The 27,688-nt window shown below is 42.0% G+C and overlaps 1 protein-coding gene across 1 annotated transcript; it reads right to left on the reverse strand.

Annotated features, from left to right (window-relative positions):
- Nucleotides 1-543: 543 nt before the first annotated feature.
- nol10 (nucleolar protein 10) lies at nucleotides 544-27,036 on the reverse strand. The gene is made up of 21 exons (XM_056295898.1): nucleotides 26,897-27,036; nucleotides 26,698-26,743; nucleotides 26,178-26,276; nucleotides 25,931-26,008; nucleotides 25,809-25,846; nucleotides 25,314-25,450; nucleotides 25,088-25,153; nucleotides 23,835-23,895; nucleotides 22,064-22,149; nucleotides 21,535-21,613; nucleotides 21,239-21,388; nucleotides 20,896-20,962; nucleotides 18,437-18,489; nucleotides 10,250-10,376; nucleotides 9,117-9,196; nucleotides 8,838-8,936; nucleotides 8,263-8,355; nucleotides 7,143-7,322; nucleotides 6,200-6,516; nucleotides 2,355-2,457; nucleotides 544-2,178 (listed from the first exon to the last, which is right to left on the reverse strand). The coding sequence occupies exons 1-21, from the start codon at nucleotides 26,960-26,962 to the stop codon at nucleotides 2,014-2,016; spliced, it is 2,190 nt and encodes a 729-aa protein (XP_056151873.1). The 5' UTR covers nucleotides 26,963-27,036; the 3' UTR covers nucleotides 544-2,013.
- Nucleotides 27,037-27,688: the final 652 nt, after the last annotated feature.

The following is a 27,688-nucleotide window of genomic DNA, read 5'->3' on the forward strand; positions in this document are numbered from 1 at the left end:
AGGGAGGTATGCTGCAGTAGTTTAAATTGTCCTGCAATGTGACCGTTGATGTTCGAGCAGCACTGCTATTCTGAAGAGGCAGATTTAAATGGGCCTACGTCATAAAGCAAGGTGGTTTTGAATGAGTTTGAGGCCAGGGCAGCCATTCAAAAGGGGAGAAACGCGCCTCCCTTGTGTCTGAGGGGGCCGGTGCTGGAGGAGAATGGTTGAAGCCATTAGTAGATGGGGGGATGGGAACAGCAGGAGAACGCTCTAGTTCCAAGAAGCACGGCTCTATGAAAGTGTGTGTGTGTGTGTGTGTGTCTCTGTGGGGGAAGGGGATGAGAATAACCATGTGGCGACTTGGTGTTTAAAAAGTAAAAGGAAAAAAAAAAGCAATGCCTTTTGACGTCGAGGATATCTAATATATATAACAAAATCCAAGGCACCATCAAGAGGTACACCAGGTCTTGTGTTTTTTTGGTTTAATCTGTACTCCAGAGATCTGGCTTTAACTCTGGAATACAGATTTTCCAGCACAATATTGAAAAATGCAATTTCCCACTCATCAGGAGAATAAATCAAGAGTTTGAGTCATATATGCTGAACAAAAATACAAAATGCAACCATTTCAAATACTTCTACAGTCGGAGCAGAGTAGAAAAATCTGTCCAATGAATGAGTTTATTAGACACCACCGGGGTACAGACATGTCCAACTGCAGCTGGGTCAAGACCTCAGAAGACGACGACGACGCAGATGAGTTTTCCTGAGAAGGTTTCTGACAGTTTGCATGGAAATTCTCCGGTCATGCAAACCAAATTAGGTGACTGGTCTTCTGTCAGGTGATGAGTCCCGATGTGGAGGTCCTGGGCTGGAGTATGTTACACGTGGTCTGGGGGTGTGAGGCCGATGGGACGTACTGTGAAATTCTCTGAAGTGACGCTGGAGGCAGCTTATGGTAGAGAAATTAACATTCAATTCTCTGGCAACAAGTCTTACGGACATTCCTGCATTCAGCGTGCCGATTGTGCGCTTCCTCAGAACTTGAGATATCCGTTGCATTGTGTTGTGGCAAAACTGCACATTTTCGAATCTCCTTCTATTGTCCCATGCACAAGATGAACTGTGTGACGACAGCGCTGATAAATCAGCAACTCGATTTGCAACATTTATAAGGCGAACACAACATCTTAACAAGAAGTGCTTACTTACTCTATATGAATGTCACACACTTTTTGTACATAACTTCTGCAGAAATGAGCTTTTTGTCAGTTTCACAAAATCATTTCATGTCACAATTCATAAAAATGCCGAGTCTCATACCATGCCAGCAGAATTAAAAACAGAAGACAAACAGTGTCACTCCAATTACATTAGTTTATCGTTTACACACCGTCATCCTGTGTATGCTGAACTGTAAAAATAACATTGAAAAAAATTGTGACGGTCAACATGTGCACGCATGCATGAAAACACACACACACCCGGATTGAACTGAAACAGTAGGTACTGATACTGAGTAGAAAATATGCATTTGTTAAGAAAATATGTAGTTGAGAGACACAAGGCAAGTCATGTCAAGTCCGCTCTTCACATCTCGGATTCTCACTGAGGCCACCCATGCTTAAAACATGCACTGCAAAGTGCACGGAGTCCTTTGGTAATGGTATTTGTTCTGTTGTGCTCCCTGGCAGCAACATAGTCAATACTTTCTTACTGATGTTGTTAAGTGACAGGGAGCAGCTAAATTCATGGCCCACCTACTATTAAGATGGGATTGAACATGGATAGATTTCAGCTTTAGCCTTTGCCAGTCCTGCAGAAAAATCTTCATCTGGACCAATCATCTGGCAATAAAGTCTAAACTCAACACTGCGAAACACCTGAGAGCATCTACCACAGCTGAATACCTTGAAGGAAGTAGAAACTTTGAAGCGAAGCAAGAGTTGCATCGCTCGCATGCCCCTTATTCAGCTAGTACACAGGCAATGGGTTGGCTTGCAGCATTCAGTCAGGATCAGGCCACCCTCATTAATAGCGCCCCCTTCCTCTTCCTCCTCCTCTTCCTCCTCTGCCACCGCCCCAGCCTCGCCCACGTCCCCTGCCGCTGCTCAGGTGTCCAGCGGAGCGCCTGAGCTTCCTCCGCTCCTCATGGTGCTCCCGTTCCACCTGCTGCTGCTTCCGCTGCTGGTCGGACTGGGACAGAGAGTAACCAAATTAACTTGGATGCTTAGTGGGGATGCACAGGAAGGCACACTGTCTAGTTGTGCATGCCTAGGTGGTAGACAGTGGTAAAACAAGTAGGAGGAAAAGTGTCTGAGAGGATAAGAGTCACTCAGACCCATCATAAAATGAGTATGTGGGTGGTTTACCTTTTTGAGGGTGAAAGTGAGCTGTTTGCTGCCCACAGCAGTGTCAGCCATGTTGCTGGTCCCAGAGTGCTCCTCCAATTTCAGACGGTCCTCCAGAGAAGCCCTGTGATGGGAGACACAACATATTTCTCAGACACGTGTGCCAAGGACAAATCGTGGGTTTGTCTATGTGAACCTTGTCATGTGCGTGAATCTGTCTAGCAACCACAATGGATTGACAAGAGTCAAGCGATCAACTCGAGTCCACCGAAAGGTCACAAAGGACTAAAGCACGAGATGGGAGCGTGAGGTCCTTGATGTGACACACCATAAAATAAGTTTCCAACTTTTTACATGAATGGTAGCTTATTGCTTTTACATGCAGAGTTCATAAACTTTTTCCAGCGGTGGTTTTCAATTACTTTTCCATGACTTCTACATAACTTTTAGCTTAATTTCCACAGTCATAATATATCTTTTAGAGTTGCCACTGAAAAGATGTGTTTAAACTGGGGCTGTCAATCGATTAAAAAAAATGAACTAATTAATAGTACAATTTGCTGTGATTAATTGAGAGTACTCTCTTTTTTTCTTAAGACAGAAGTGTGTAATAATGGACATTTAAATGTAAAATCAGGGAACTAATGTAGAGTCAACACAAAGGAAGTGCTGTATTTCTTAGACTATAAATCACTGTTTTTTTAACTCGTCTGGCTGGTCCTGCGACTTATATTCCAAAGCGACATATACAATTTTGTCGGACAATATGCTGCATTTCAACCACTGCCATTAGATGGCACTGTTTAACCTTGTAACACAATTGAAAATACTGTACTAGAAGACTGCGCTGGGATCGGGATCCTGTGGGTCCCATGGGACCCAAGGCAAATCTCGCGAGAGTGGGCGGTTTAACTTTGCTGCGGGCGGGAGCAGTTGGTCCAAAATAAAATTCAGGTCCCAGGATTAAGCTAGCGCTAACCAGAAGGGTGGGGTCAACAAATGAAGTTGAAAAGAAGATGAAAGCAGGTTATTACAATACAAAAGAAAAGCAAGCCAAGTCTGACAACTGGGAAAAAAAATTCTCAGTTGCGACTGACAAAGATGAAATGAACTGAACTTTGTTAGTTGTGACAAATGTGCAAATGTATTTTCCTACAACAGGCACAAATCTGGCACCTCTGGATTGATGCGACATACCAGCTCTGCTCTCCCTGGTCAAAGTAAGCTCTCCTTCAAAGATAAAGAGCACTTCTTCCTGCACATATTAAACAAGATACTATCGAGAAATGTGTCGCACTTTGCTGTAGATATTCAGCCATATGACTTTGTCGCCCGGAAAGGCTTTGTTGACATAGAATAGAAAGCCTTTATGGTCATTGTACAGAATACGACACTGATCAGTGCCAAAAAAGCATAGGGAAGTCCAGGTAGCGTAGCGGTCTATTCAGTTGCCTACCAACACGGGGATCGGCGGTTCGAATCCCCGTGTTACTTCTGGCTTGGTCAGGCGTCCCTACAGACACAATTGGCCATGTCTGCGGGTGGGAAGCCGGATGTGGGTGTGTCCTAGTCGCTGCACTAGCGCCTCCTCTGGTTGGTCAGGGTGCCTGTTCGGTGAGGAGGGGGAACTGGGGGGAATAGCATGATCCTCCTATGTGCTAGATCCTCCTTGTGAAACTCCTCACTGTCAGGTGGAAAGAAACGGCTGGCGACTCCACATGTATCGGAGGAGGCATGTGGTAGTCTGCAGCCCTCCCCAGATCAATGGATGGGGGATTGGGGGGGTGGAGCAGCGACCGGGTCAGCTCGGAAGAGTGGGGTAATTGGCCGGATCCAATTGGGGAGAAAAAGGGAAAGGGAAAAAAAAGGCACAGGGGAACAAAAAACAACACCAGCAAAACAAACAAACAACCCCAGCCAACAACACGTGTTCTAAAATAATAAGTAAAATAAATAGATACAATGTAATTTTTCTCTAGAATAGGTGTACTTATTGCACTAGAATAACCAGTATGAATGTAATTATGCACTAGAACGCTACGTTATTACCGACAGGTATGCGTCTCTTTAAGTACTACACAGTAAAATAAGGTGTTTTCTCTGTGGGATGGGAGAAGACACAAAATCAATGGAAGTCTATGGCGCGGTCATGAATGGTCAGAAATCCAGCGGGAGCAGGAATTAAGAAAACGTTGCCACATAGGGCTCTATACTGTACCACCATATACTGTACCACCATATGAATGCGACTTATACACAGAAGCGACTTTTGTGTTTTTTTCTTTGCAACAACACGTCTTTTGCTGAATGCATTTATACTCCGGTGCAACTTGTAGTCCAGGAAATACGGTATATTTAAATTCAAATACTATTGTTTAATAGCACCTTTTTTGGGGGGGGAGTTCCCCCTTTTTCTCTCCAATTGTACTAGGCCAATCACCCCATTCTTCTGAGTCATCCGGGTCGCTGCTCCACCCCCTCTGCCGATCCGGGGAGGGCTGCAGACTACCACATGTCTCCTCCGATACATGTGGAGTCACCAGCCGCTTCTTTTCACCTGACAGTGAGGAGTTTCACCAAGGGGCTGTAGCGTGTGGGGGGATCACGCTGTTCCCCCCCAGTTCCCCCTCCCCCCTGAACAGGCACCCCGACCGACCAGAGGAGGCACTAGTGCAGTGACCAGGACACTTACCCACATACGGCTTCCCATCCACAGACACGGCCAATTGTGTCTGTAGGGACGCCCGACCAAGCCGGAGGTAACACGGGGGATTTGAACCAGTGATCCCTGTGTTGGTAGGCAACAGAGTAGACTGCTACGCCACCCGGACACCTTAATAGCATCTTTTTAACTTTGAACACAGAGTCTCTCCTGTGAACTACAGATTTCCAATAAAACAATCAAGTCCATCAAAACTGATTGTCAGCTTGAAAGGTATAGTTCTTATATGCACTAACAGAAATAACAAAACCCAGGCATATAAAGAAGGTAATAATTTCTTGCATGCACTACTATAAATGATAAGAAAAAACGTGTTCCATGTTAAAGTGCCAGTTGAATTTAAACTGCCGTGAATTCATGACGTTCATTACATGTTCATCACAGAACCCCATATATGCCCCAGTGGCACAACACAGTAGAATATATAATACCCTCCATGAGGGGATGAGGGCTGGGAACAAGTGGAGACGAAGGTTACACATCTTAACAGTCCAGCGAGGAGCAGAGTAGGGGAAAAACACAGCTTGCCTGCACTGACAAGCAGGAGGGAGAGCGCACAACCGAATCCCCAATATGGTTGTGAAACAGCCTTGCACAGCTGCCACTTCCTAGTAAACGAAACCCAGCTGCATTAACCGCATTAATGTTTTAACATGTTAAATTTCAAATTAATCCCTAAAATTCATGCGTTAATTCTGACAGCACTGGTTTAAACACTATGTGATGTGAAAGTCGGTCTACAAATACTGCATATGAGCCAATCTATTATTTAAATTTTATTTATTACCCCTCCATCTGAAGTCACTGATTGTTAAAACTGCGCTTGCTTAGTATACTGTTAACAAGATAGCTAGCTGATATGAAAGCAAACCATTGCATGCACACAATGGAAATTTTAAAGACCCACCATAATGGTGTATCATTATTACTTATTTTCTTCTCTCTTAAATTGGTCAACATTTAACACAATTGCTGCTGCTTTAGTCAGATTTCAACGACTTTTCCAAAACATTTACAAAATTAAAATTTTCCATAACTTTTCCAGGGCCTGGAACCTATATTTTCAAATTCAATGACTTATCCATATTTTACATGGCCTTATGAACCCTGTACATGTAAGGTCAACTGGTTTTCCAGAACTTACTTCTGTAGCTTCTGCTTGCAGGCCACGTCGCCGAAGCTGCGGAACTCCTCCCCGGCCTTGATCTGGAAGAAGCGCGGCTGGTTTGTCTTCTTTCCGCGAACCTGGTCTGACTTCTCCCTGGGGTTCTGCTCCTGGGCCAGCAGGCTGGTATTGCGGTCTGCCTGCTTCCTCTCCAGCCGCCGGCGGTCATAGTCTTCCTGGCGCAGCAGCCGCCGCTGCTCCCTCACCTCTTCCACCCAGCTCTTGTCATCATCCGAACTCTCCTCTTCCTCAGAGCTGGCACGTCCCTCTGGCTCCTCTTCTTCCTCTTCAGCTGCCTGGAAAAAGATACAAAGGTGTTATTTATTGATGGTAGAGTCTTCCAGGAAGTTGAAACAAACAGGCAGAAGCAGAGTCAAGCCTTACCGAATTCAATGGAAAATGTGTAACTTTAGTATTTTGCAAGTGAGAAAAGGATACGTGCAACAACATCAACGTCCCACATATTTTCCATTATCAGATTTCGTACTTTTCAACACCCCGTTTTTAGACACCGAAGAGTCCTCCCTCATTGTTTCACACCTCTGACTGTGTGCTAGTGTCATCAACACTTGGGAGTTCAAGTTCTCTCTGTGTTGAGCAACTCAGTGTCGTAATGAAGCTCTAGACCTTTCCCCAATGCTCACTTGTGATTTTTTGAACAGCCCCCCCCCCCACAAGATCTTTTTTTTAGACATTTAACCTTTATCAGATGGGAAAAGAAAAAGGAAATATGGGGTGAAGAGAGAAGACAAGCCATGCAGCAATGGTCCTGGTTGGATATGAACCACATGCTCATTTAACTGATTTACCAGGGGGGCCCAACTTGTCCATATTTATAAATACCTGGAAACTTCTAAAATATTTTTCAACACTCAGCAGACTAAGCAAAGGGACAGTGACCAACAATGAACAACAGGGTTACCTGCTGAGCGGCGGCTGCAGCCTGCTGAGCAAGCAGGCGCAGCTTCTTCTTCCTCTTCTGGCTGACCTTGGACACTAGAGGATTGAGAAGACGAAATTCCTCGCTCTGCTCGTTTACCTGGTAGTCTGGGTTCTCAAACATCACCTGGAAGCGGTCATCTCCGAGGATGCTGGGATGTCCCTGGGAGTTTGTACGAATGGGATTCGATTAGATTTTAAGGTTAGTTGGAACGTGTTAGTTTGCAAAACCGTGTAAATCTCATTTTTTTGGCTTATAGATGTGATAGATAGGAACACCACTTCTACAATTATGTGCCCCTGCTGCTCAGGTATGATTCAAGCAATTCTTTTATTTTTTTATTTTCTCCCCAATTGTACTTGGCCAATTACCGCACTCTTCCAAGCTGTCCCAGTCACTGCTCCACTCCCTCTGCCAATCCAGGGAGGGCTGTCGACTACCACATGCCTCCTCCGATACATGTGCAGTCACCAGCCACTTCTTTTCACCTGACAGTGAGGAGTTTCACCAGGAGGACGTAGCACGTGGGAGGATCATGCTATTCCCCCCAGTTCCCCCTCCCCCCTCAACAGGCGCCCTGACCGACCACAGGAGTGACCAGGACATATACCCACATCCGGCTTCCCACCCGCAGACACAGCCAATAGTGTCTGAAGGGACGCCCGACCAAGCTGGAGGTAACACAGGGATTCAAACCTACAATCTCCGTGTTGGTAGGCAACGGAATAGACCGCTACGCTACCCGGACGCCCAATTCAAGCAATTCTGTCCGCTATCTCTGGAGTCACGTGTATTTGTGTTGACCAAGGATCAAATCCCACCCGTGTCTCCTCCCATTTCTTACTGCCCAAGTAAATAAATCAAAATTATTCGGATGAGTTGAATTTCCATTCACCCATTAGTGCACCACTTCCATTGTCTTTGATACAGAGACACTCGGTAAGGTGGTGACCGCTCACTTTGACAAGAGTCCTGATAAGTTCAAACATACATTGGTTCACGGGTTAAATGAACTGGTTTCAGGTTTTTTTTTTTGTCTTGGACCAAAAAAACGGAAAACCAGACAGCCCTCCCCCGACCTCTAGAGTTAGTAAATTCCCACCTTGCCCTTCTTTTTCCTGGATGCCAGCTGTGCTTCGTCTTCTCCCTCCTCAATCAGCTTGAGAGCCAGTTCCTTGTTCACCTTAGGCAGCTTCTGTCTCAGTTAGGAAAGGCATAGATGCAAAACTTGTTTAGCATGTGTATGTTATGCAATCAATCAACTCTCTATTCAGGATGTTAACCCAACCCCCCCCCTCAAAAAAAAAACCTTTGAAAACACCTTTCTCAGCTTTTTTTTTGCCACTTGCACCTTTTATCTCAAGGGTGAGAAGTGTAAATCCCTCTCAAAAGGTGGAAATGTTGCTGTATTAATTCATGCTTAGTATACTGGATGTGCACCAAACTGAGCATTAGATTATCATGATTGAGAAAAAAAACCATTTAATTACATTCTACAAAGTATGGGTATTTAAATTTTTGGCATGCAGTTTGACATGACCGTCCCTCATACAAAAAGAACAAAAGATTCCCACTGAAAACGAAAAAAGAAAAAAGGTTCAGCTTCAATCTTCGGAGTCATTACTATGCTTTGTTTTACTGTTTCTGACAGCAGTCTAAGAGATGGAAATGTCTCACCTTAACTTGGACTCTCTGGGTCCGGGACTCTTCAATCTTCTGGCGGATCTTATCTTTGCGATACTCTTCGTATGCAAAAGGATTTGCCATGGCTTTGACCTGAAACAAAACCAAAGAGCAGAACTTCCAGTTTCAGGTGTGCCTTTGTATATGGCATCAACAGATGTATATATGAAAACGTTTAAGCTGTTAAATTATATTGACCAAATGTGATTAGACTACTCTTAAAACCAGCTATTTGAGAAAATATCCCAACAGTATACATCTAAAACAGCATACCTTGTGGTAAAGTCTGATGTCCATGAAGAAGCCATGCATGTAGGCTCTCAGGAGAGACGAACCAATGAGGTGAGACAAACCTGACGCCAAGCAATACAATGATTATAATCACGAATAATACACAATAACTACACCTTTTCATATACCTGACAAATACTTTAACTCAAAAATGACATTTGATTCTTACAGCTATGCAAGAGGCCTACATTTAGAGGTAATATGGGAATGTCTGACTACATTTAATTCAACGACTGTCAGTTTTTTTAAACTATGAGACGCGAGTATGTTGATGTAAAACGCGAAACTGCAGCGGATGACGCAAGTCTCTTTCTAAGAATACTCATGCTTAGGAACGCTCTTTAGTTACAGCATGCAGGGGTTGTGCGTGTGTGTGTGTTGGTGAGAAGAGGGGTCAAATTTTACGAATGAATAAGTGCAAGATAGAGAGTGCAAGGGGATATGGAGCGAGAGTAGAAAAAAAAGAAAAGCAGCAAGTTGAGCCCCTGTGTGAAAGCATGTCCATGTGTCATAACTGTAGGAAGAACCCTCCGGTCACTCATAGTCTCAACTCTATCTGCCCCGTGTGCCTCGGCGTTACGTAACAGCGCCACATTACACAGCTGCTGTAAACCGACTCCCCTGTCCTCCCCTGCCCTCCCCTGCCCACCCAGCGCCCCCCTTCACTTCTTTTATTCCCTGACAGCCAACCACCTTCCTCCTCCTTGTCATTTGATCTCTTTACTGCTGAGCCTGCATTCCAATGTTCATTCAACCCTTCCAGTGTTCATGCCGGCATCCCCCCCAAACTGTTACGGGCCTCTACTTAGGCAGTCTAGCCGCCTTTGCTAACTCCTAAGGCGGCAAAACGGCTCAGATTGATTCATAGTTTAAGAAAACTTAAAAAGACAGAGGCGAGACCGAGAGGCGCTTTCTCAAAGGACAGACAGACTCGAAGTCTTGGGTTCCAATTCTCATCATATTACGACCTCTTTCATGTCTGTAATCCTGTCTAAATAAAGACGAAATGAATGAATGGCCCACTCAGTGAAAGAGTGAAGGTGAAAAAGCCTTGGTGATTTTCAGCTGAAAACTGATATTTTGTTAGGAGCAAATACAGTACTTAGCTCTCTCACCAAGATTTTCCAGGTCCTTCCGGGTGACAAACTTGTAGTCATCGTAGACGGTGGTCTCCGGGCTCTCTTCCAGCTCTTCTGTCAGGTTGTCGAGAAAAGAACACCACCGAGGAGCTGGGCCCAGAGCCTAGATGTGCGAGCACATACATGCATGCATGCACACAGACACAGACACACACACACACACACACACACACTAAGCATGAGGCCTGACTCAGACTTAGACTGTTGGTTGTGTAACCATATAACTATGTATTTGCCGGAACACCTTTAACAGTTGCAATTGCAGTTTGATGATGCACTATGGAAGCGTTACGAACACTTTGCTCTCTGATCAAATATGGAAACCTGTTGTTGAAACCTTGGGAGAGAGATCCCTCCTCTGTTGCTCTCCCTGAGGTTTCTTCCTATTTTTTCTCGCTGTTAAAGGGTTTTTTTCTTTCTTTCGAGGAGTTGTTCCTTATCCAATGCGAGGGTCTAAGGACAGGATATTGTGTTGCTGTAAAGCCCCTTGAGGCAAATTTGTGATATTGGGCTACACAAATAAAATTGACTTGACTTGACAGGAAACCTAGCTCTTACAGGTGCTAACATCTTGGAGCAAGAGCCTATGCAAAGCAAAAATAAAACAAACCTGTGTTGATGGTCATACTTCACAGTGTTACTTTTTGCCGTACTAAATGCATTTACTTTTGAATGACAGAGTGATGTTAATGTCATGTCTGCAAAAGGAGCAAATTTCACTCCGCTGTTTGAACAATGTAATTGCCGATCGCTTGTGCTCACCGTTCTTGGAAAACCGAATTCCCTTGAAGGCCCATATTTAGCAAACTAGTCAGTTATAGCACTGACACAGGATTACTGATCATGTCCCTTTATCCTCCCACCGGCGATTATTGAACTGAATCTAGGGCTTATCGCCAATCATTTGAATTGTCTCACAAACAGAGGCCATTGTATCCAAATAGATGTAAATTCCTAGAATGTCTTTGAAAGGCAGGAATGGAGCTTTTGTTAATTTTTTTTTTTGGAATGTTCCTCTGGCCCTTGTTACTGCTGCCAGTTCTGAGACTGAACACCCTATTAGCAGTGTCCCTCATAGAAAAAAACTAGTGAGAACGTCACATCACCCTCAAAGACATTGGCTTGCATGTTTGGCTCATTTCCATATGGGTATGTTGGGTTGAGGAACAGGGGAAAAAAGGGTAAGTATAAAAACATTTGCATCAAGAACTTAGAATAAATGTTCTAAAGCCACCATTTGTTTTGTGTGATGTCTTAACATTTTGAAAGACTCCACTGTGGACACTCTCAGTGAACCCGCATCTGCTTTCCAATCCACAAAACCGCAGCCTGTGACCTTTTCTTAATAACTGTGCTTATGTAGTGCTCATGTTTTCTCTATCCTGGGTGTCTTTGTCTTTCTTTTACTGCCCTAAATCCCTTTTCATTGCATTGACTCATTTAATTGCAGCCTTAGCTTATTGTAATTTTTGGCCTGTTGTATTCCTGTACCATCCCTTAGTCTTCAGTGCTTTTGTCAGTATTAATGCTGCCCAGCACCTCGACAAGAATAGAATATGTTCTTATTAGGCCACACCTGGTGATAAAAATGTGCTCTTTAGCAAATTTTTAAGTCAAATAAGGGTTAAATACAGAGGAATTTGCAGTACAATAAGCTGGAAGCCAGTTTGAATCAATGGCCTGCAAACACTAGCTGGTGATGTGGAGCTGTCAATCCGTTGTCCTGGAGTGACCGGACTGTACTTTTGAGCTAAAGATCACTAGTCAGCAGACACATTGAGAATGAGGACAGTGCTTAGGGGAATCAGGTACAGAAGAAGTGCTCACTTGTACTCAGATTAGCTCATTTCAAAGTTATTTTTCCCCAAGCGAAACGGAGTTAATTAGAAATAGATCAAAATATATTCAAATAGACAAAGGTAAGACCTGACCATGCCATTTGCCTGATCGCTGATTTCCTGTCAAGAGTGTCAGAGAAATCTATCTGGTTTAGGTAAAGGATGGCATTATAGTCATATCCTAAAGACAAAGTCAACAGCATCATGCCCCCCACACCCACAAAAACACAATGCCATACTCATTGGCATTTTCATGGCGCTAAACTCCCAAGTTTACTGTTATGGTTGTCAATGTGGAGACCTATTTGCATCAGTGTTGCTATCCTTAAATACTGTTGATAGCTGGTATTACCGCTTTTTGCCACTTGAGGGGTTTTTGGTGCCTTTCTTTACTTTGGTTTTGCATTCATTTCTATTTATCCAAAGGTTATGTTGTAATTTGTTACCAGAAGACACCAACTCTTTTACACCATTGCTGACTAGCAATAAGCATGCAAGTTATAGTTATTATTAATTTAACTTCATTAAATTAATTGGCAAAAACAGCGGTAGAGGAGAAATGTGTGCTTTTGTTTAGGAATTACAAGATGATGTTAACAGTGTAGAGTTTGTTCTTATACAGCATGTCAGTGGCAAAAGCTGGCCACAGTTACAATCCCATGCTACCAAAGAGGAATGAGGTGTGGTGTTTATTGAGAAAATGTTGGGATCTTTGTAGCCTCATTCTGGACTATCAAAAACCCCTGCGTGAGTGCTAGTTCCATAGAAATGCACAGTTTGCAACACTCTTGATTTGGGTTGGGCAAGGTTTCCCAACTTAAAGTTGCCGAGCTCATAAACTTTCTGAAATCCTCGAAACCTTTTCTGTTACCCAAGTGAAACATACTGTTTGAAAAATTTGTAATTAAGTATAAAATTTCACCTATGGGTGATGTGTTCAAGACTACTTATATGGCGTACCTCAGGGCTCGGTTCTTGGCCCTCTATTTTTTTCACTTCATATTTTGACTTTTGGTCAAATTATATGCAGTCATGGAATAAATTTCCATTACTATGTGGCTGATACACCGCTGTGTGTGCCTATAAGGGCTGATGATCATAATCAAATTACTAATTTAGAGGCCTGCTTAGCTGCTGTGAAAATTTGAATATCACTAAACGTCCTGCTTTTAAATTTGGATAAAACTGAGATGCTGGTTGTTAGCCCTTGTAGACATAGACATCAATTTGACCAAGTAACAGTAACGCTCGACAACTCTGATTTCACAAAGTGTGGCAGCCAAAAATCTTGGTGTTACGTTTGATCCCAGCCTTTTACACCATTGCTGACTAGCAATAAGCATGCAAGTTATAGTTATTATTAATTTAACTTCATTAAATTAATTGGCAAAAACAGCGGTAGAGGAGAAATGTGTGCTTTTGTTTAGGAATTACAAGATGATGTTAACAGTGTAGAGTTTGTTCTTATACAGCATGTCAGTGGCAAAAGCTGGCCACAGTTACAATCCCATGCTACCAAAGAGGAATGAGGTGTGGTGTTTATTGAGAAAATGTTGGGATCTTTGTAGCCTCATTCTGGACTATCAAAAACCCCTGCGTGAGTGCTAGTTCCATAGAAATGCACAGTTTGCAACACTCTTGATTTGGGTTGGGCAAGGTTTCCCAACTTAAAGTTGCCGAGCTCATAAACTTTCTGAAATCCTCGAAACCTTTTCTGTTACCCAAGTGAAACATACTGTTTGAAAAATTTGTAATTAAGTATAAAATTTCACCTATGGGTGATGTGTTCAAGACTACTTATATGGCGTACCTCAGGGCTCGGTTCTTGGCCCTCTATTTTTTTCACTTCATATTTTGACTTTTGGTCAAATTATATGCAGTCATGGAATAAATTTCCATTACTATGTGGCTGATACACCGCTGTGTGTGCCTATAAGGGCTGATGATCATAATCAAATTACTAATTTAGAGGCCTGCTTAGCTGCTGTGAAAATTTGAATATCACTAAACGTCCTGCTTTTAAATTTGGATAAAACTGAGATGCTGGTTGTTAGCCCTTGTAGACATAGACATCAATTTGACCAAGTAACAGTAACGCTCGACAACTCTGATTTCACAAAGTGTGGCAGCCAAAAATCTTGGTGTTACGTTTGATCCCAGCCTTTTACACCATTGCTGACTAGCAATAAGCATGCAAGTTATAGTTATTATTAATTTAACTTCATTAAATTAATTGGCAAAAACAGCGGTAGAGGAGAAATGTGTGCTTTTGTTTAGGAATTACAAGATGATGTTAACAGTGTAGAGTTTGTTCTTATACAGCATGTCAGTGGCAAAAGCTGGCCACAGTTACAATCCCATGCTACCAAAGAGGAATGAGGTGTGGTGTTTATTGAGAAAATGTTGGGATCTTTGTAGCCTCATTCTGGACTATCAAAAACCCCTGCGTGAGTGCTAGTTCCATAGAAATGCACAGTTTGCAACACTCTTGATTTGGGTTGGGCAAGGTTTCCCAACTTAAAGTTGCCGAGCTCATAAACTTTCTGAAATCCTCGAAACCTTTTCTGTTACCCAAGTGAAACATACTGTTTGAAAAATTTGTAATTAAGTATAAAATTTCACCTATGGGTGATGTGTTCAAGACTACTTATATGGCGTACCTCAGGGCTCGGTTCTTGGCCCTCTATTTTTTTCACTTCATATTTTGACTTTTGGTCAAATTATATGCAGTCATGGAATACATTTCCATTACTATGTGGCTGATACACCGCTGTGTGTGCCTATAAGGGCTGATGATCATAATCAAATTACTAATTTAGAGGCCTGCTTAGCTGCTGTGAAAATTTGAATATCACTAAACGTCCTGCTTTTAAATTTGGATAAAACTGAGATGCTGGTTGTTAGCCCTTGTAGACATAGACATCAATTTGACCAAGTAACAGTAACGCTCGACAACTCTGATTTCACAAAGTGTGGCAGCCAAAAATCTTGGTGTTACGTTTGATCCCAGCCTTTCCTTGATAAACACATTGAAGAAATCACCAAGACTGCCTTTTTTCATCAACATAATGTCTAAAATTCAGTCTTTCCTGTCCATGGCTGATGCAGAGACTCTAATACGTGCATTTGTTTCATCCAGACTGTTCTGTTCTGTTTTTAGATCTGCCACATGCTAGTACTAAGTCCTCAGATGGTTCAAAATGCTGTAACTAGAATCCTAACTACTAATTACTTTTTTTTAGGAAATTCTCCTTCACATTCTTTTTCAAATTATATATTGTGTCTTCTAATTTTTTATATGTGTAAATAAATAAAAAACAAACAAGAAAATTTGACCATATTATACCAATTGTTGCCTCCCTTCATTGGCTTCCTATCCATGTTAGATCAAACTTCGAGGTGTTTCTGCTGATTCAGAAAATCCTAAAATTGGCTTGCCCTGTCATACATGTCTAATCTCCTTAAACCATATATTTCATCCCAAACTCTCCGCTCTCAAAATGCAGGCTCCTGTGTGTATCCAGTTAAAAAGAAGCGGCAGCGCCTTTTCCTTACGGGCCCCGTTCTTATGTAATAACCTCCATGCTGCTGTCAGACAACCAGTCTGTCGAGTCCTTTAAATCCAAACTTAAAACTCATCTTTTTTTGCCTTAACCTACAATTAGCTGCCTTTAAATTGATTACTGCATGGCGAGTCGGTTTCTGTCTAAATGAATTTACCAAGCACTGTTCTGCCGACAAAATTATAGAGTATAGATTATTGATTATTGCAACAGTTCTCTTCTCTCTCACATCCTCATCTTTTTGCCTTAACCTACAATTAGTTGCCTTTAAATTGATTACTTCATGACCTGTACTGCATGGCAGGTTGGTTTCTGTCTCAATGAATTTACCAAGCACTGTTCTGCCGATGAAATTATAGGGTATAGATTATTGCAACAGTTCTCTGCTCTCACGTCTTTCGCTCTCTTTGAATGATGTCTTTTCCTGTCTCTTGTCCCTTGTATGTGAATGGTGTGATGCGAGTCTCCTCTGTTTGCATGAGTAGTCTATCCTCCTGCCAGGTCTCCATGGTGATGGTGGTCACCACCTGGACACTGCTTGGCATCCTCTTCATCACATTTTTATATATCTTACAAATCCATATAATTTTGTTAACCTGTTTCAATGTTGTATCCTTCTCTCTCTGATGTGTGACTTGTCTCTTCTACCATGTATGTTAATGGTGTGATGCGAGTCTCCCCTGTGTGCATGTGTAGTCTGTCTTCCTGTCTGGTCTACATGACCATGGGGGTAACGTAGCTCAGGTCCTAAGCTGTTCCGGTGGCATCTGGACAATGCTTGGCGTCCTCGTCACCACATTCTTCATCTATCTTATAATTCTATTATAATTCTGTATCCTCTGTCAGTGTTGTATACTGTAAATTGTGTTCTATTCTGTACACACAACATCCATTGCATGTATGTCAGTCTTGGGATAGGGATCCTCCTCTGTTGCTCTCCCTGAGGTTTCTTCCTATTTTTTCTTCTGTGTTAAAGGTTTTTCTTTTTTAGGGAGCTGTTCCATGTGAGGGTCTAAGGACAGGATGTTGCATTGCTGTAAAGCCCTCTGAGGGAAATTTGTAATTTATGATAATGGGCTATACAAATAAAATTAACATGACTTGAAATTGACTTGATGACTTTCAAATGCACCCGTCAATATGGACACTCCTGATCTTCTAGATTGACTCATAGTTTAAGAAAGATTAAAAAGATAGAGGCATGACCGAACAAGAGTGTCAATATGGATGCTCCTGTTCTTCTACGACTTAATCGTGGGCCGGGCAAACACTCACCTGGACCTGCTTGCTAAAATTCAGTTGGAAAATCTTGCCCAACCCACGTGAAAGTGCTGCAAACAATGCAAAATGAGCTCCACAGAAAATTATCAATGCATTTCGAAACAGGACCTTTGCCCGAAGGTGCTGCAGAGACTCATCGATGGCAACAGTATCTGGTTGCTCAAACTCAGGAGAATTTTTAACAAACACCGCATCCCGGTATACTTCAAACCCAGCAACACACTCCGACAATGACTGGTTCATCCCAAAGACCGTGTACCACACACCCAAAAAAGCAATCTGGTGTATGCTGTACATTGCAATGAGGATTGCACTGACCTATACATAGGAGAAACCAAACAACCACTACACAAACGGATGGCCCAACACAGAAGGCCAAACTCCTCAGGACAAGACTCAGCAGTTTATCTACACCTAAAGGAGAAGACGCACTCCTTCGAGGACAGCAACGTACACATTTTGGACAGGGAAGATAGATGGTTTGAAAGAGGGGTGAAGGAAGCCATCAATGCAAAACTGGAAAAACCACCCCTCAACAGAGGAGGAGGTCTGCGACACCACCTATCTCCCACTTACAATGCCGTCCTTTCATCTCTACCCAGGAGACTCAAGAAGCCTAGCCTCCAAGAACAACAGTCGGTCACTAACGGCTCCAACGACTCATGACCACTGAATGGAGCACTAATGAAGTCGAAACTAACACCTCCAACGACCGTCGCTGCTTAACATCGGATCACAAAGAGCCATGCACATCAATAGCTCTGATACCGACGGGCGTGGCTAAACATCGGAACACAAAAGAGCCACGCATATCAATACCGCTGATAACGGCGGGCGTTGCTAAACATCGGAACACAAAGAGCCATGGACATCAATAGCTCTGATAACGACTCAAAAGAGGATAAATATCTGAGTTTCATCACCAGCCAGTCAGACTAGCTTGGTCTAGTCAGAAAGGCACGAACTGATGAAGCCTCTTGGATGAGAGGCGAAACGTCTTCACGGATATATACCAAGTCCAGTTGCACTTGATTCAATTCCTTTGGATAACCATGACCTGGATGAATGAGAACATTCACAGACTTGCTCAAACCAGTTTGAACATCCCCCGCTGGCCACAGTAAGGCAAAAATAATATGAATATTTACATAATTGTATTACTTATTTTCAAGTGCCACCTGCCAACAATATCAAAACACCACCCTGTAAGAATGACACCTAAGTGGGAACAAGACAGATGACGGTGTATGTGTTTTGTCCAGAGTAAATCACATCTGCCCAAAGTCTTGTTTCCTGTATACACGCATCTTTAATGCAGGCTATTAGAAACATTGGAGTCATGCTTTGTCAACATGGCTGTTCAGTCACACGGCATGTGAAAAGTAGAACATCTAGAGCTTAAAGGAATAATGTGAATGAGACCTGCCCGCACGTGGGCTTGTTCAGTCATGGCTAAAGAATGTGAATGAGTCAGGACTCACCGGAATGTAAAATGTGTTCATCTTGGGATCCTCATTGGCAGTGAACAACATACCTGTGAATGAAAGACAGGAAGGAAGACCAAGTCAGGAAGGAAAGAGTGCAGCAGATATTAATGGGTCTCAGCTGTGGTGTATATATATATATATATATATATATCTATATATATACACACATATACCTTTGTTAAAGGACACACGCAACGGTAGGGAAAGTGCTCAAAAATGGGCAAAATAATCCAGTGAGTCAAGTAAAGTCAGTGAATCATAAAGAATTTACTTGACTCATTGGTTTATATTTTTTTATACACACACACACACACACACACACACACACACACACACACACACACACACACACAGTGTTTTGTGGGTATGTGTTGTATGTATTCGTATGGGGACTACATCAGCAAATGCAGTACTGAAGGGTTTTTTGGGTTTTTTTTGGAGGTGGCTGTTGCCTTATCTCCCTCTGGTTCTGTATCCTAACAAACACGATCCTGACTTCCAAGACAGTATTTGTCTTGATTTGGAGGTTCTGTCCTATTCTGGCTAACATATACTGAAGGGCAAGTCAACAGCTAGATTATTTGGGGATTAAGTTTTGCTTTCATGTGCTTCCCTGATTGGAGTGAAATCAGAATCTATTCCATTCATAAACTGTTGACAAAAAAGACAAGAGTACCTTCCAAGCCAGTTTGACCATAGAAAAATATTTGTTTAGAAAAAAAGGAAATTTGGTAACTTCTTGAATTCTAGTTGCCATTCTTAGATACACTCTTAAAGAGAGAAAGAAAGAAAGAAGGAAGGAAGGAAAGTGTCTACATTTATCTTTTCATTTTCTGGCTAACCATTTCTAGGATTGTAAAGCCTCAAAGCATTGCTGACAAATGAAGAAACTTGTTGACGAGAATGACAAATTTAAAATGTCATACTAAGCCTTATTGTTGGGTGATTAAGACTAAGCCAAGGCGGAAATTGGGCCAAACTGGAACAATCTCCCTGACACTGTTTAAAATTCACTTTTTGAAAAATCAAAAAATATTATGAATACCGATGAAGAGCTGATCTGCATTACTTCAGAGCCACGTGTGGGTTTCAGTTCTAACTTTTATTTTTTGACTTGTTTGGCAACAAGCAACTGCTCTTAACAGTAAACCAAGAAATGACAAGCTGAGTTAAGCGAGGTCTGGACTCTGCTGTCAGATGGCGCCATCTAAAGGTAGCATGACAACAACTATAAGGGAACGAGTGACGTAGCAGATGTCTTAATCATATTATCTTAATCATATAGACCCAGTATTTGGGGTCAATTTAATACTTCAAGTCCCTTAATCCTCCCCTGAGGTAATTTAAAACATGTGCATCTTTAGTCCTATTGCGATAAGCAAATAAAACTAATGTTTTCAGTCTCCAAAAAGGTCTAATTTAATCTGATCATTTTAACAACACAGAATAAACAAATACTTGGGCATCTTGATTGATGACAGCATTTCCTTTAGACATCACATTGAAACTTTTGTGAGAAATTTTCGAGTGAAACTAGTCTTCAATATCAGGAATAGGTCTTGCTTATCCATTGGAGCGAAAAAAAAGACGGGTTGCTGCTGTTCGATTATGGTGGTTTACTGTACCTAAATGCTCATGCAGGGTGTCTGTATGTTATATTGTCTACCACTTCGATTGTTTTGATCTCCTCCAAACTACTCTCAGAAGTTATTTTGGTGCTTTTTAAACTGCATTTCTTGAATTCATCCATCCATTCATTATCCAAACCGCTTATTCTACACATGGTCACGGGGACGCTGGAGCCTATCCTAGCAGTCATTGGGCGGCAGGCGGGGAGACACCCTGGACAGGCCACCAGACCATCACAGGGCCAACACACACACACACACACACACACACACACACACACACACACACACACACACACACACACACACACACACACACACACACACACACACATTCACACCTACAGACAATTTAGTATGGCCGATTCACCTGACCTACATGTCTTTGGACTGTGGGAGGAAACTGGAACACCTGGAGGAAACCCACGCAGACACGGGGAGAACATGCAACTCCTCACAGAGGATGACACAGGACAACCCCCAAGGTTGGACTACCCCAGCGCTCAAACCCAGGACAATCTTGCTGTGAGGCAACCACACTGACCACCATAATGGTGTGGAATCCCACCCACGGCACAGTGGCGCAGTGGTTATTCTGGTGGTTATTATAGTGGTTAACAAATTCTTGAATTCATTATTGTTTTAATGTTGTTGTATTATGTGATTGCGCTGACGTCTTGTTTTAATGCTTAACTTCGATGTTTTTTTTTAATTGTATAACTTATTGTTTAGCCATCTTGGTCTTGGCACATTCGTAAATGATATAAAAACTCATTGTGTTTTACTTGGTGATAGAAAGGTTCATAAAAATACTGTTCTTCTCACCTGAATGAGGGTAGACACACACATCGTTGATGTTGGTCTGAGGTTCAATGGTGGAGAACACCTTACCCTGGGGTGGCAGAAATAAAATCTAGTAAACATAAAAGTTCCAGTGACATTAGGGGTACCCCCCCTTTTACTTCTAGGAGAACTTTCATTTCTAGATCGCATGCATTCATATATTGGAAGATTTTCTACCAATGACACTAATGAGGAGCTAACCCAGATCTGTTAGTAGCAAATAAGTGAAAAGTTGTTGTTATCTCACACCAGCCAGAATGGTGCAGAAACACCATATAGCTGTTTGAGCGTCTGTGTTACTGTAACTGTTATTACTGATTCTTACCGTGTCTTTGTTCCACATCTTAATGATCTTTGAGTCGGCAGACAAAACTAGGTCCAGCTGCTCGTGAAAGTTGATTGACTTGATGGGAAGGTTGTAATAATGGTCTTTAACAAACAGGGGGTGACTGGATCGCAGGTCATACAGAAGCACCTACAGAACAGAGCGGGGGTCAGAGCAGTTAGTGGTAACTTTAGTTGCTAAGATGACTGAATCTACTACCAGTATCCTGCCACTTTTGTGGAAGAGGATTTTCTATACATACAGAAAATCTGACCCATAAAACATTTTGGACATACCTGCCCAGTGCTTGTGCCTACTGCCATGCTGAGAGAGCCATTAAACTTGAGGGCACTGACTGAAGGCAAACCTTGAACTCTATAGAAAAAACAAACAAACAGAAAGAAACACTAAAGAACTGGCAGCACTCATATTTGTACTTATGGAAGGAAAAACAACAATATGAAACTCACTAAACCATGTCAAAAACTGAGGCATCGTGGGTGTTGTACATTTCATGATAGCGTTTAGGTTTATATTTGTGTGGCTGGAAACTATAAGAAAATAAAACATATTGAAATGTAACTGATAAGACACAGTTACTGATTGCGTTATCACAAAATCAATTTTCAGAGCAGCTCTGATTAACTGATGAAAATATTCTAAGAAAAAACCTTCACGGTCAGACAGGAAAAAAACAAAACATTGCAACACAGCTGTGATTGAATGATTCAGAGGTGCTAAAACCTCCCACTTGAAAGAATTTTCCACCGGATGGTGACAGATTCAGTGTATTGTGTCATCGTTGTGTAAGTACTTGGTACTTACTCTGTATCTTCGGTTACACTGCTCAAGGCACAGTCCAGCATGCCCACTCGGTTCCGGACACGAGGATCCCAGCATTCCACCTTCCCCTGGATGCAGGTAGGACAAAGACAAAATGATCAAATATATGCACTAGAAGACTGATGCCCCAAGCACATACACTCCAGTTATGTCACATTATCAAGTCCCCTGTGTTGGATTGTAAAGTCCCTTGTGACATAATCGGTATAAGAAAACCAAACATTTTCCCCCTTTTCATCCTAATTTTTCACATCAAATTTCCTCTTTTCCTAAGGTCCTGACACTGCAAGACCCCTATCATGATTGAGGAGGACACGTGAATCTTCCAAAGTGACATTCATAAGGAGCCAGCCAACTGCTTCTTTTCACCTGCCAGGTAGGGCTGCAACAACGAATCGATGAAATTGATAAAATTCCGATTATAAAATTAGTTGGCAACGAATTTAAGTATCGATTCATTGGGTGTATTTTGGTGCACACTGCGTCGTGGAGCTGGCTACATCACTTCAAGAAGAAAAAAACAACATTTGAAACATGGCGGAGGCAGAGAAAACCGTTCGACAAAAATCATCTATGGGAGCACTTCACATTAGCTGCAAACTATGTAAAACCGATCTTGCATGGCACGGGGCGCCACAGTGACAAGAGGCCGCCTGCCTGAAATGAAAACATGCTGGAGCCATGCATGAAGAGGACTCAACAGCGGGGTAAGTACAAAATCTTTATTAAACGAGTTTAGACCCATGGCATGCATTGTGTTTTGAGGATTTGCAGGTAGTTCCACATGATAGCCAGTGTTTGCTCGCAATCCAGACTGAATGGTCTAACTTCCAAGAAGAGAGCTCGTCTAGGCCAGGAGCATGGACACCATGCTAGTATTTTTTGCATTGCAATGCAAAGTTCCTTTAGAAAGTGTGTGTGTGTGCGCGTGAGTGAGTGAGCGAGAGAGATAGTGAGTGTGAGAAAGTGTTACTGCAGTGTTGCTGTGGTTAAAAGCTATTTGATATAGCAAAGCCTGTTAACAGTTTGTGTTTTTCTTTTTATTATTTATTATCATTTTAACAGCTCAGGTCATATGATCTGCTGTAGTGCCCCCTAATGGAAAGAGCCGAAAGAAGAAGAATTAAACAGCTCAGGTCCATTCAAGCAATGTAAAAAAACAAAAACAAACAAACAAAAGAAAACACACACGTTTTCATGCACTTAATTAAAAAAAAAACATATGTCTTTTGCACATGCTGTATAGCATACATTTAGGTCCGTTATCTGGGTTAATATTGCCAATTTGGAATATTTTTCTTGAATAAAATGATGGAAAAAAAATTTGTTTTTGTGTTTTATCTGATTCATCGATTAAGTGAAGAAATCACTGACAGATTAATTGATTATCAAAATAGTTATTAGTTGCAGCCCTACTGCCAGCTGCAGGTTTCTCCAGAGAAAACCACCTGTACGAGTCACTAAATACGACAGGACATATCTAGGTCCCTATCCAAGAGTAATGCCAAATGTGCTCCCCGCAACTCTAGGCCGAGGCAGAGGAAACACTGAGTTTCAAACTGTAAACCTTGGTATTCGGATTATAAAATATTAGTGCACTGCACCACATGAGCACCCGTAAAAAAAAGAAAAGAAATATATATACATATTTATAAATATATATATATATATATTTTTTTTTTTAGCAGCGTTTAAGTGCTGCATGTTAACTGCTGTGAGTGACATGAGACATAAATCTAATTAAGGCACTCACTTCTATGGTTCCTGTAGCCAACAAATGATGGACGGGGTTGATGTCACACACGTTGTGCTCCCTGGAAGAAAAGTCAACAAGACGAGAAGCATGTTATGTCCAATGACAGTAAGGCATACTGCTTAATCAAATAATCTCTCAGAGCTGCTAAACACATATCTTTGGTGAGAGACAGTACACAACAGTGGTATGTAGAGTGGTAGTGGAACAGTTTTATGGCTGTCGGTAGCCACCAAATGTTGTCCAGTGGCTCTGTACCGTGAACTTGCAGCAGTAAATCATATTGTAATCAAATCTCCAATATATCTATTTCAGCTGGAGCATCAGTCAATAGTCTGTGTATTAAAGGATAATTCCATTTTTTTACAACATGGGTCTTAATTCCATAGTTTTTGCCATTGTGTTATCAGTTTACTAACTGGTTTCATTGCGGAGATTTTGGATATGGGACCTCCACTAGACAGAGCTTTACAATGGCATGTTATTTGACAACTGAACACTGACATCAGACAAGTCCAGTTAAACCCAATTACATAAACCGCATATTTGGAAGTCAAAATGAAAGTGCAAGTTAAAACTTATTACCCAAAATGTCAAAATTATCAACAAAGATCCATCACATTGCTGAGCAACTTCCAGGTTCAACTTAAAGAAGTGAACATCTTACTTACTGTAGGTAGTAATAACCATCTATATAGACTACCCAGCTAGCACAATTGAGAAGTCATTGATAATGAGAAACCATGTACACAATCTAACTACATAGACAAGGGGCTAGGGTTTAATTTCTTGTTGTTGAAAGGACACTTAAGGCTCGTGTTTAATTGCCCTGTAAGATGCCATTATAGGGCGTCTGGGTAGTGTAATGGTCTATTCCGTTGCCTACCAACACGGGGATCGGTGGTTCGAATCCCCACGTTACCGCCGGCTTGGCCGGATGTCCCTACAGACACAATTAGCCATGTCTGTGACCAGGATGGCTCGGAAGAGTGGGGTAATTGGCCAGGTACAATTGGGGAGAAAAAAAAGGGGGGGAATCCCCCCCCCCAAAAAGATGCCATTAGAGAGCTCTGTCTAGCAATGTTCCAGTGTCCAAAATCTCCAAATTGAAGCAATAAGTGAAATTATATAACAACCACTATGCACAATGGCAAAACCTTAGAAAATAAGACCTGGGTTGTAAATAACCATAACTATCCTTACACTGCTCTAGAACCACCCAAGCCTGGGAAAGTGTCGTGCATGATACTTACACAGCATCAGTCTGAAGAGAATTGAGGAAACGCCCTTGTTCCAGATTTAGCCTGTAAATCTCTGAGCTGAAAATGACACGAGAAACAAAAAACACATTTTAAACAAACAACAAAATCTGACCCAGGAGGCCAAACTAACATTTATTACTAATCCAAGGAGTACGAAGAAGCTGGCAACATGGTATTATGAAAGGGCATTCACACCATTTTTAAATGGTATAATTACCTTGTCCCCACAAAGTATAGGTCACTAGATGGATAATGGTAGGCAAAGTCCCGTCCAAACTTTGGAATACGTGTCTTGTAGTAGTGTCCATGCTGGGAGTGGAACTCCACATATCGATCACAGTGTAGAAAAACCAGCTATATATACACATATGTGCGTCCGCACGCGCGCACACACACACACACGCACACACACACACACACACACACACACAGAATGAAGAAAGTCAATTTAAAACATTTATATTCATAACTAATCTACTACTGCTGCTAACTACTACTTTTGGCTTCAATGTAGACATAATATGCTTTGAGGATCACGATAATGCCATGCAAGTGAAAACAAACTAACAAATCGGAGCTCATACTAGAAGAGAAAGCCCTTTCCTACCCGCCCTACCCCACACAGACACACCCACACACACAAGAGTTTTGGGTGCAGAGCAGTGTAAATTCAACTGTGCGAGACAAAAACAGCTAAGCCTCACTATCTTACCTTAGAGTAGTCATCTGACAGGATGTGAAAGGCGACAACTATAAGAGAGAGAAAATAGATTCATGGATTCATTCATTCGTGATGACATGAAGATGTACTATAATTTTTGAGCTCTCTCTTACCATCAGAATCCAGGCAGCGCTCAAACTTCAGGGACAACTGGTAGGTGTCATAGCAGCGAACCCGGGGTTTGTATGTGCCTAACATTGCCATAAATAAGGGAAAGATAATGTAAAGGATATGACACTTTGCCTGTTCAAATGAGAACATTTGTTGGATCCAAGGGTGAGACAAATTTACTAACTTTCTATCAAGTCTTTCAAACAGAATCCCACTTGGGAAAGATGCTTTGAAACATTGTCTTCTTACCTGCTGCTAATATGAACTGCCCATCCTTCGACACTTTGATTGAGGTGCACACAGTAGGCATCTCAAAGTCTTGGATGAGTTCAATTCTGCGCTGGATGTCTGTGAAAATAATTTAAGACCAAATAAAATGGAGTTAGAACTACAGGTTCCCGATCAAATCTTGCCAGCTCTTGTTCTGACATGTTGCCTCATTCATCAATAATTCCTACGTACAAATTTGCTTTTACACACCACTGGATTTTTTTTAGCCCTGAAATTTGTTTCAGAGACCAGTGTAGAACCTGGGTAACTCTTGAATTTAGATATCAGCTGGCTAGCATTAACTTCTTTGCAAGCCTGAGCGATCGCTCGTTGAACGAGGTAGACTATAGATGTTGGGGGAAAGGAATCAAATAACAATCAGGCTTTGCTTCTGACTGCCAGACAATCTTGAGAGCTGAAAAAATCCATGTGTGTAAAGAACAAAATTGTACGTACGAACGACCGATGAATGGGCCCATTGTGGCTAGGAGCAACTCACCGACATCTTTCTTTTGTAATTGTCTCTTCTTTCGATCTGAGAGCCACTGCAGAATAAGACAGATGGTCTCAAGGTTAGACAGGTTTCCAACGCATAGATATGCTAACTGACATCAGCCGGTTCAACAAGCATGCAATTCTTACTGTTGCTAGCTGACTAGCTAGCTCGGTGTTAAACGAAATTGTGCGGAGCCTCCTACCTCTGGAAGAGACTTCCCGTGGCTTAAGTTATAAATCTTCACATCATTCACGCTAGAAATCTGCATTTTAATTGAAGGTCGGCACCCTGGTCACACATAATATTGAATTTGGCCCTACTTCACGCTAACCCACGTTGCTGCTTCGGAGCAAAAACAGGAAGCCAATACGAGCTTCGCGAAATCCGTCCGTGTAGAAACAGTGACCATAACTATAGTTCCGTGTAGAAACAGCGACCATAACTATAGTTCCCGGTGGATTCCGTTTCCGTGGTTACAGCTGAGAGGAAAAAGTTGCTTCACCACTTTTTGTCTCGTATTATTTTACTTGAATATTTTGCAGTTTAGCTCCTTCTGGCATCTGATATACTTCTAGACTACCTATCCCTCCACCATCCAGTCTAAGGAAAATGATAAATTAGGTGATATTAAAGAGAAAGGGGGGGGTTGGGAAGTCAGTGTAGTGTATAATATTCACCACTCTAGAGTTAACGCGGGGATAATCAATGGGATTATTTGCAATTAGCCAAGTCACTGGTCATTCAACCTGAGGTCTGGACTTCTTTGCCTTGATTACTCTACGTAATAATTGTCGCATCATGCAATGAAATAAATCAGAGATGGCTAAATAACCTCACGAATAACGGGGTTTTTTTAAAACATATTTTCAATAGGTCTCCCGAGTGAGATGCTACCGATGTACTGGTGTATCAATATAGGCTATGAGTAAGACAGTCGGCGCTCGCGGACGCGCGCGCTCCGACTTGAAACTAAACTGCGGCGGACAGCGGCGAT

Source organism: Lampris incognitus, chromosome 16, assembly GCF_029633865.1.
Source record: "Lampris incognitus isolate fLamInc1 chromosome 16, fLamInc1.hap2, whole genome shotgun sequence".
Taxonomy (NCBI): Eukaryota; Metazoa; Chordata; class Actinopteri; order Lampriformes; family Lampridae; genus Lampris; species Lampris incognitus.